Here is a 10,685-nt window from a genome sequence, read left to right on the forward strand (position 1 = left end):
TTTCACTTTGATATACATACTTATTCTCTTATAAAAGTAAACACATGAGTTCTCTTACACTTATTACAATGCACTCATGAGTCCGAGAAGTCTTAGAAATTTCCACGTTTTTGTTACTCTTATTTCACACAAGAATATCGTCGAGTTGCGGCGTGTATGCATATTACAATTTTTTTACGCATGCGCATGCGCATACTGGGGAACTTCCACTTTGATATTATTCTCTTCTCATTTACACAAGTGTGTGCGCAAGTTGCGGCGTGTGTTATTACAATCTGGCAATGGGGTGCAGGACGCGAAGCAGGACGGGCCGGCGGCGGGGCGCACCCCCCCGCGCCGCATGCTGCCGCCCTCCATCCCCATATCGGCGCCCGTGCGGAGCCCCAAGTGGGGCGCCGCCAGTGTGGCCCCGCCCTGCTGCTCCTCGCACCTGCACTCGAAGCACGATCTGCTGGTCTGGTTCGAGATCTGCGAGCTCGCGCCTAGTGGGGAGTATGTGCCTGCGGTAAGTGATTTATCTCTTTCTATTCATGCTTAGGACACAGAAGGCTGATCACCTACTTGTCCCTAAAGAAAATCGATCAGTGAAACAGATGTATAATGCATCTGCCCCTTACCCCACTAGGGGACATGGGACTTCACTACTATTCATGTTTTACTCTGACTCTGACTAACTTCCTCTCTGATTGCGTATGTTATTATGAATGTGTCTCTTTTAAATGTAAAAGAACTTTAAGCAAAGTTCAATATACAATACATAATAATATAATTATTAGTATATAAATAATATCTATTTTTTCTGACAACTAAAGTTATATAAATTTTTCAGTACCATTTTTATTTTGTAAAATCCGACTATTTCTACCCCATCATACTCAAAACGTTCTACTTTATTTTTGCTCAAAATCGACATTTAATCTTTTGCTCAAGATTGACATTTAATCTTTTGCTCAAGTTTGACATTTAATCTTTTGTTCAAGTTTGACTTTTAATCTTTTGCTCAAGATTGACATTTCATCTGTAACATATGAACAATTTTATACATTTCTTATAATATTCCACTGTTACCAGGTATTTGAGCACAGCGACGAGCTGCCATGCCGCGGCCTGTTCCTGCTTCACCAGGGCATACAACGTCGTATTCGTATTACAATCCTGCATGAGCCGTCTTCTGACTTGCAGTGGACAGATGTGAGGGAACTGGTTGTTGGTAAGTATATTTATAAAAAAATGTGTGCGTGTACTAGTGTACACACGTAAGAAGTGAAACTTCTTTATGACCTTATTTTTTATAAAAAAATGTATGCGTGTACTAGAGTACACACGTAAGAAGTGAAACTTCTTTATGACCTTAAAAATGTCACGAGTATGGCGTAACGCAAAAATGTCACGCGTACGGCGTAACGCAAAAATATCACGCGTACGGCGTAACGCAAAAATGTTACACTAAATTTTTGCCCAACCCCGATAAAGAAGTTTCACTTCAATAATTTACTATATGCAACTTTACAGAAATACGTCGAATCACGCGTGGTAGGGATAAGAAAAAGATGGCGCGTAACGGAAAAATGTCACGCGTAACGAAAAAATGTTACACTAAATTTTTTTCCAACCCCGATAAAGAAGTTTCACTTCAAAAAGAAAAATGCTATGAATTGAGGACCTGTGTCACTTATGAGAATTTAAGTTAAAGTTTAAAAAAACTGAGTTTATATCTCAGAAATTATATCTTCTTTTTAGGATATATCGAAAAGAAGAAAAAAAGCATGCAGTTTTAATTCCTTGTTTTCAAAAACTTGCTGACAATCTGTATTTACTTTATTAATCTATACTTATAATAAATCTGTAGAGAGGCCAATTCTGTACATGAAATATATTTAAAAAAAAACTATGAAGGGGTGATAAGGGATCGCTACTGATGCCAAAAATGCAATCAGTAAAATTTTTGTCTGTCTGTCTGTCTGTCTGTCTGTCTGTATATTCGTTATAGAAACAAAAACTACACGACGGATTTTAACCAAATTTGGCACAATTATTCTTCATACTCCTGGGCAGGTTATAGTAAAAGAATCATGTAAATCGGTGTAGAAACACCAAAGTTATACATGAAATACGCTATAAGTCATCGCGCGTGAATACAGAATCATGCAGCCATAAGGATTATTTTTGTGTATCAGTTGCCGCGTTCGACGCGCTTCGCGGCGGGAGCTATAAAAAGGCGGCGGGTCTGCACCCGTTTCGCGTTGTCATGGCATCACGTGTGAACGGCTGAACCGATTTCGATAATTCTTTTCTATTATATTCCTTGAAGTACGAGGATGGTTTTTATGTAGAGAAAACGTAAATATGTACCACGGGCGAAGCCGGGGCGGACCGCTAGTTTTATATATTTTTATAGGCCGTATCCGTAATACACCTGAGGCAAATGAAGATACAACAGATGGTGATGAAGACGGTGCTCTGTCTCTTGGCCTGTTCCCGGGAGAAAGACCTAATCTTGACGACCGAGCTGTGTTTAGGTAAGCAGATAGAAAAAAATATAGTTTTTTTATATCTAATTTCAGAGATAGCAATTACTTTTTCATTTGACAAATAATTACTCGGTTCAATCTAATCAGCGATGGAAGAAATAAATTTACAAAAATTGACGTTTTGTGATGTGAATAAGATTGTAATGAGAAATACAATAATTGTCCTTTCTTTGATACATAATTATATGTATGATAACAGGTTCGAAGCCGCATGGGACAGCAGTCTTCACGGCTCGCCTCTGCTCAACCGAGTTAGCGCTAACGGCGAAGTCGTTTATATCACACTCAGCGCTTATCTTGAGGTGAGATTCGCTATGATATTATATGATTATAGTGTATTAGATATAAAGCTTGTTTTAAATTTCAGAGTTTGTCAAAAGTCAAACGCATCACTATTGTTCATGAAAAAAAAAATTTTTTTGAGCTTTTAATATGCCACGGCATCGTGTATCCACACTTTGTTTTTGTAGAAAGAAAATTGGGACAAAAATTAAGGGCCTGTTTTTAATACATCACTATAACGGGAATCGTAGGGCCTATCGATCCTATTCAGGCCGTAACATGTTTCACGAGACACCTTGTATATATTTTGTTCCAGATCGAGAACTGCGGCCGGCCGGCCATAGTGACGAAGGACCTGTCCGTGGTGGTGGTGGGCAGAGAGGCTCGCACGGGCCGCTCGCTGCGGCGCGCGCTGTTCGGCTCGAAGGCGGCGCGCGCCGACCGGCTCACCGGCGTGTACGAGCTGAGCCTGCACCGCGCGCTCGAGCCGGGTGAGTGCGTGTGTGTGCTGTAACTAGAGACCGTCTTACGCTGTACACGTTGCCGTGAGGCGAGGCGTGTGTGCGTGCGTGGGTGAGTGTACGTGTGTATCACGCGACAGGATACGCATGTGTGCGTGCAGAGCGGACGTTTCAAACGGAATCCTACAAATATTATAAATGCAAAAGTTTGTGAGGATTGGTGTAGGTGTATGTATGTTCGTTACTCTTTCACCGCAAATATTACTGAACCGATTACAATGAAATTTAGCACACATATAGAGGGTAACTTGAATTAACACATGGGATAAGTTTTATCTCGGAGATCCCGCGGATCGCGGGCGGAAAGCTAGTGAAATTTATTTTTAAGTGTGTGTGTGGTGTTGGGCTGCAATTCGATTGGCTATCACCTAATCTTCTTTTCAATTCATTATAGTATTATCAGTCTCAAATTCATGTTATCTACCATTAACTAATTCGCATTTATACAGGAGTACAACGCCGTCAGCGCCGAGTACTAGACACTAGCGGTACATACGTACGCGGTGAGGAGAACCTGCACGGCTGGCGGCCGCGCGGTGACTCACTTATATTCGACCATCAGGTACATAGACTGACCACAAACTAACCACAGACTATACGTAGAGTTAGACCGGCTCACGTACCTGCAGCAGGGGCAATGGAATTGGACCCTTAATTGGCGCCTTAACCCATTGAGCCCCAATGGGCCCGATCGGTCCCAGACACAATAGATTTTCTATAGTGTCTGTGGTTCCGGGGCTAGACAGATTAATTGTGATGTGTATAGGCATGGGGCAATTTAGAGAACAACTGAAATTGCTCCAGATTGTACCAATATCGCCCCTGAAGCAGGTATGTGTAGGTATAACTGTTGTGTTGACTTGTGCATGACGGATGCGTCGTTGTTACCATCATCACTCTGGCGCACCGGTTTGAATCGAACGTCGACAGTTGTGCCGATTCGTGCATGGATGTAACCATCACCGATTTGAAAATCGAATGATAAATCGAATATAATAAAAGCGATTTGAAAATCGAATCGAATCGAATTTGTTAATAATGTTGTTTTGGACTAAGGAAACTATTGAGCCGATTATTGTACAAAATTTGTTTGATATCGCAAGTTTGGTGGCTCACGTTTTGTCCGAAAGCTAGTAGTGTTAGCGTTATTGGTTGCTATGCTATATATATTTGTAGTGCGAAAGGAATATATCCAAATTATTGAATTGATACTAAAAATTTTCTTAAAGCAATTTGACGTGACAATGTCTAATCTTGTTTTTGAGTAAAAAAGAATATAGGTTAAAAAACCCGTTCTTTTAAAACTTAACTTATGTTATCAATATTTAATTTCCAACAAATTTTCATCAACATCGGAATTTATTTTCACTGTACGATAGTAGTGCTTAAACATCTAATAAACAGGAGCATACACCATGATAACATTCGCATCAAATTCACAATTTGACTCAAATTGATTCGCAATATTTTTTTATTCTTTTTAGTTCTTATTAAACGACGTTGTCACGTTCAAACACAGTTAAATGTATAACAGCCTGATTGAATACTAGTACTAGTAACGGCCATTAACGAAACCTTTTTCTCACTCGTACAGAAACGCATTTGGCGCAAAGTGATCTATGATTGGCCGCTGGAAGTTATCGATAGATTTCAGGTCCACAAATGTTTTCTTAGCTATTTAGTATGTGCGCAATCACTCACTCGATGTTCCTCTACCATTCATACTAAATAGCTATTGAAAGTTATTTGTGTACTGGCCCATATTTTGTCATTTTTTGTTTCACGTATCTGTTCATATTAGTTACATGCTTGTAGTGTTGGGTTCTGTAGATCACTGATATGATTTGTACAGTTGGCTCTATATATTGTAAAGTTTATGTATGCTTGATATCGCTTGTAGTTTTTCTTGCTTTGGAATGTGTTTGCTGTTTTGCTTTCAGGGATATTAATTGATAATTCAGCACAGATATATATTCTATGCACCTGTGGCTCTATGAGCATTTAATGTTTACATAATATGTATCAAATAATAAGGGTCGCTATTCTATTGAGATTTGACATTATGTATTTACATGTAACATTCTTGCACTTTGCTAACACCTTTTGCATGATTATTTTGCACTCAGTTTTTACACCTTTTTCAGTTTGGAGAGAATCGTGTAGTTTTCGATAGTTTTAGTGCTGAAATTAAGTGTTGCTTAATAAAGTTACATTTTTAGGCAAATTTATAAAGTAAAATAAGTTATAAAGTTAGTTTTGTTATAGAAGAGCAGATCATTGAGTCAATATATTATGTGTGTTGATTCCGTTACTTTTTAGACATAAAGTTTTAACATTTTGAACGAATTATGCTTATCAATTTTTATTGGACGACATGAAGTTTCTATATAAAGTTTATTAAGATACAGAAATTTGTGGTTAAATTAAATAATATTTTCAGTGGGAATTGGAGAAAATGACCCGCCTCGAGCAAGTCGGTCGTACGCGACACTTCCTCGCTCTGCGCGAGCGCTTGAGGCACGGACATGAGAACACCGTTGCGCCTAATGACTTCACTAAAACTGAAAAGGTAGGTTAAATATTCAAAGGAAAATTTATTGCTAACGGTAGTAAAAAAATATACAGAAACATTTGTAGAAGTTAACAGGATATTTTTTCAGTTTTCTGTTTATGTAATTCGAGTTGATTTTTTTCCACGTTATCAATTAAGGTGCAGACTTTCATTACATGTCATAATTTCCTTATAACTTATTAGCTAATTCTCTTTGTGTGTCTATTAATAACATTATACTTTTATAGGTGATTTTGTTTGATCTTTCCAAAACAATACCTTATTTAAATGGCTAATTCTTCTTAGAAGAAAATGTCTCTTAACTACGGTATATACGTATACTATTGTATTATTTGTGGTTAAAATAAATAATATCTATAGGAGGTATGCAACATGGCGGCCAAAGCTGCGTCGGAGAGCGCGCACGAGTTGCCCGAGCGCTGGGACATGACGCCGCGCGAGAGGGAACTCGCCACCAAGTTCGTCAAGCTTATACAGGGTGCGTATAAATGGAAAAGGGATAAGATAATATCACAATATACAGATACAACCAGTAGGGTAACTTCATACAAACGTTGGAATGGCTCACGCACAAAAGCAAGCGTGTTTACGATAATCGTAAGGGTTTAATGACAATTGACAGATATAAGAATACACTTGCGATTCTGTAGATTGTAATGGCCTCTTTTTTACTAATGTGTTCTTTTCTTTCTCGAATTTTTGAATGTGGATAAATTATTTTGGGAATTTATTTGGCTCAATTTTTTGTGAAATTAAAAAAAAAAAAAAAAAGATAGCTTTAAAATGTTCGTTTAGGGGAGTGGTTATAATGCTCATTTCTTGTTGGAATTTTTTTTTGTCTTCCTTGGTACGACCATGAAAGAAATCTTATTTGCAGTTTCGTGTTGTTATTAGTTGTGTTTAAACCAATCTGCTATCATAAACATGTTTCGTATATGTTAGATAGATACAATGCATCTAAGAAATTAGGTATATTTATCTCTTTGTTGCTAGTTTTTCGTTTTTTTTTTCTAAATGTATTTAATATTATGGTTTCTAGGACGGATAGGCACAAACAAAGAAGTAGAGACAGCTGTATCCCCCGCTACACCGGTGGACGAAGGCGTGTCTGCTGATATCTCGACACCAAGCCTGCTGTCCTCTATACATAGTGCTAGTAGCTTCGAGTGAGTAGTTTAATATAATATAATGGTATCATGATTAAATAAAAAAAAAAATGATTAAGATTGAATGTGGATTAAGTTCTCGATTGATATTTTATTATGGTACATTTATGGGAAGTCATCTTTTATCTATTTCATAAAAAAACACATTTTTATACCTTTTTAATAACCTTCGTTATAATATGTGACGTATTTGTGACGAATTTGTGCACAAACCTGTAACTATAAATTCAATATCATAAACATCTGTGTTCATACCGGCTCTATTTTATTATTTTCTTCACGAATTATTGGTAAATTTTCTACCCATATAGACATGGCATATGTATTCTATATTTATAAAACATGTATGTGTACACAGTATATTACGTATGTATCTCTATACAGCACGTTCACAAACGTACCCATATACAGGCTGTGCTCCCCGGAACGCGCGTTACTCGAAAAATCCATGTCCGGCTGGGGCTGCGGGCTGGGCGCGAGCGGGGCGCTGGCGGGCCCCAGCGGCGCGCTGTACGTGCCCGAGTGCGAGGAGGTGCGCGTGTCGGCCGCCGTGGCGCGCCGCGGGTACCTCAACGTGCTGCAGCACGGCACGCACGGCTGGAAGAAGCGCTGGCTGGTGAGTACACATTAAGCTGGGGTCCACATAGACCCAACATTAAAATTTCAGGTATAACCTGTGTAGACCCCACATTTAATAATATTCAAACTCAAACATTTATTTATTCAATTAGACTTCTTTTAGAAGCACGTTCGAATCGTCATTACATATTTTTAACAATTACCACCGATTCGGAAAGCAGTATCTATGAAGAAGAAACGGCAAGAATGAATAACATATTAAGCTAGGGTCCACACACACCCCACATTTCATAATTTCTGGTATAACCTATTTCTGTCGTTGATGGATAAATATAATGCATCCCATTCGTACGGGAGCTACAATGGAATACTTTAAAAAGATAAAAATAAACATTACTTTCCCATGAATTCCATCAATCCTTACAATTTGTGTACATTAAGCGTGACAAAAAATATTACTATCACAAAATCATCCTCCCTGGTATTCATTTCAAATACTTAAACAATAAAAATACCACCTATAACATATTTTAATCAAATTATTATACATTATCAGGTGGTCCGTCGGCCATACGTGTTCATGTACCGTGACGAACGTGACCCGATTGAACGTGCTCTGATAAATCTCGCGAATGCACACGTTGAGTACTCGGAGGACCAGGAGCAAATGGTCCGCATGCCTAACACTTTCAGGTTGGTTTCTTGTTAAATCTTTCAAAATAGTCTTCATCTTCATTATATTAATTTTAATCACCTCCATCCATAATATTTGTCACTATCTTCATTATTATATTCACAATAAATCATTATCACTCTCATTGTTTTGTTGCTATTTAGTTTTTTAATCCTCTATACCCCAAATAAACAGTTTTTCATTCAATCATCATCATAATGAGAATCAAGAATCTTCATCAAAAGTTCATAATTATTATTTTTTATCTTAATCGTTAAGATCATTAGCTCATAGAAAATAAAAAATCCTTTACTAATAGAAACGACCGATTTATTTTTCACTGTTTTATAAATTATAAAAAAAATCCTTATTCATAATTGCATTTAATATTCCAGTGTGGTGAGCAAGGAGCGCGGCTACTTGCTGCAAACACTCGGTGACAAGGAAGTGCACGACTGGCTCTACGCCATCAACCCTCTACTCGCCGGACAGATAAGGTGAGCATTGATATTTGTTTTAATTGTTTTTTTCTGATAAAAATGACCTTTTCATTGATAATATGCCAGATATTCATTTCTGCCAATGGCTTATGTTTGTCAAGTAATATTTTTGACCGGTTTTGAAATTCATTTCTATTGATTTCTGTGAAAAGTAATTTTTTTATAAACTCCCGAAATGTGTCACGATGCAATTATATTTATATCATGTTCAATATTCCCTTTTTTAAGTTTTCATTTTTCTGAGGAGTCGTTTGTGTGGGTTCAATTCCTATCAGCAATTTAATGGGTTTTTAACGATTCCTTTTAAATAATTGTAATAGTAGCTTCTAGAATAATTGCTTGTAGAATTTCTCATAAAATTGCTAACGTAGTTTAACATTTTAACAATTCCATAGACAATAGGGTATTTGCAATTGTATACTTTGTTCCCTATTAGTTTTTTCTACTTGTTTATTGAAATGTATCTTTTACTGTTTTATATTTTAAAGAAATAATTATTAATCTACTTAAAATCGTTACTAAAATTTTTACATTTACAAAAGTATACAGTGCACACACGCCATTGTCGCGCTAGCGTAAGCGATTGCGCACCTGGCTCGGCCCAAATCCAATATACACGCATAAAGGTGTGCGCGCACAGGTCGCGGTCAGGTCGGCGCGGTGGGGCCCCAGCGGGCCCCGGGGGTCCCGGGGGCCCCGAGGGTCCCGCACCCGGGGGCCTCGAAACGCTCGCCGCATGAGACACCCTCACAATGGAGTCTATCCTCGTTTTTTAAATACGCGCACAGGCCGGTCCGCGCGGTGCGTTCCGCTAGATATTGAGGCCGGCTCACACCACACGCGCACGCTTTCGTTCGCTGCGACATAGCGCTCGGGGATCGGATTATAGCCTCGCATACTTGGAAGGAGAAAGAGAATTCGTATTTTGGCTTGCGTTGATCGGACGCGGCGGTGGTGCCGCTTTTTGTATGAAAAGTGACACTCAACTTTCGGTGGAAAGGAACCGCCCGCGGTGTGTTTGTTGTGTGAATGTTGTCTAGAGAACGATTAGTAGCGAACGAAAGCGGGGCGCCGAACGAATTTACGTGACTGGTTTGGTAGAGTGATGTTACCAAAGATTATTTGCTTATCACGAGTGAATGTCGTATTTTTTGTGATTCGAGACTCCCTGTCCGCGTCAGCGAGGACCTTTCGTATCTATCGATTGTTTAAAATAAGTTGTATAAATATAGTATAAATTATTTTAGCGCGACGAAGCGCTATATATCTGTTGACAGTATTAATTGATTGCATTTAATGCGAGATACGGTCTATTCTATAGTGATTATAGGTGTATATGTTCTATGTTGCTTTGGTTGTTTGAGTCGACGAAGTGTGAGTTGGGACCAAACCGGTGCACTGAGGGAGAGGGTACGAGAGCTATTTACAGAGAGTTTGAGAACAATAATTGTATGTTTAGGGAAGCCCGGGAAAGGGCCGGCTTTAATATCTATCGCGGGACGCACACGTTTTATAAACTTTGAACTGTATTTGTAATCGATTTTAGACGAATATTGTTAGCGTTATTGTCTTTGCATCGATGTTGTTTACATTTCTCGCCAAATTTTTCTCATATCGTCAGTCTAATTAGAATCTGTAATTTTGAGATTTTTATTATTGTATTTAAGATATTGATACTTATAATACTGTAATCTCGTACTGGAATAAATAGTATAGATTTATAATTTATGTCGACTTTAAGTTTTGTAACTTATGGTCGCGTTTAAACCGAAAGCAGGTTTTGGTAGTGAATGAATTGTGATAAATTAGGCCGACGATATATATTGTTACTTATGAAGTTTATGTAGATTGTGTTTTAACT

General features: G+C 38.2%; 1 protein-coding gene across 1 annotated transcript in view; it reads left to right on the plus strand.

The window, feature by feature from the left end:
* The window catches only part of unc-104 (kinesin family member unc-104), a 43,077-nt gene extending 33,213 nt beyond the window's left edge, over positions 1 to 9,864 (plus strand). The window contains exons 27-39 of the mRNA XM_090111624.1: positions 293 to 505; positions 1,072 to 1,210; positions 2,399 to 2,519; positions 2,731 to 2,833; positions 3,130 to 3,304; positions 3,784 to 3,896; positions 5,775 to 5,903; positions 6,267 to 6,384; positions 6,946 to 7,072; positions 7,484 to 7,688; positions 8,208 to 8,344; positions 8,720 to 8,821; positions 9,451 to 9,864. Of these exons, the coding sequence (XP_089967750.1) occupies positions 293 to 505; positions 1,072 to 1,210; positions 2,399 to 2,519; positions 2,731 to 2,833; positions 3,130 to 3,304; positions 3,784 to 3,896; positions 5,775 to 5,903; positions 6,267 to 6,384; positions 6,946 to 7,072; positions 7,484 to 7,688; positions 8,208 to 8,344; positions 8,720 to 8,821; positions 9,451 to 9,646 (1,878 nt within the window). The 3' untranslated portion in view covers positions 9,647 to 9,864. The remainder of the gene's footprint in view (positions 1 to 292; positions 506 to 1,071; positions 1,211 to 2,398; positions 2,520 to 2,730; positions 2,834 to 3,129; positions 3,305 to 3,783; positions 3,897 to 5,774; positions 5,904 to 6,266; positions 6,385 to 6,945; positions 7,073 to 7,483; positions 7,689 to 8,207; positions 8,345 to 8,719; positions 8,822 to 9,450) is intronic.
* Positions 9,865 to 10,685: the final 821 nt, after the last annotated feature.

The sequence above is a fragment of the Colias eurytheme genome, chromosome 17 (assembly GCF_061535395.1).
Source record: "Colias eurytheme isolate Ceu_HAF_F1 chromosome 17, ilColEury1 Martin Lab GWU primary, whole genome shotgun sequence".
Lineage (NCBI taxonomy): Eukaryota > Metazoa > Arthropoda > Insecta > Lepidoptera > Pieridae > Colias > Colias eurytheme.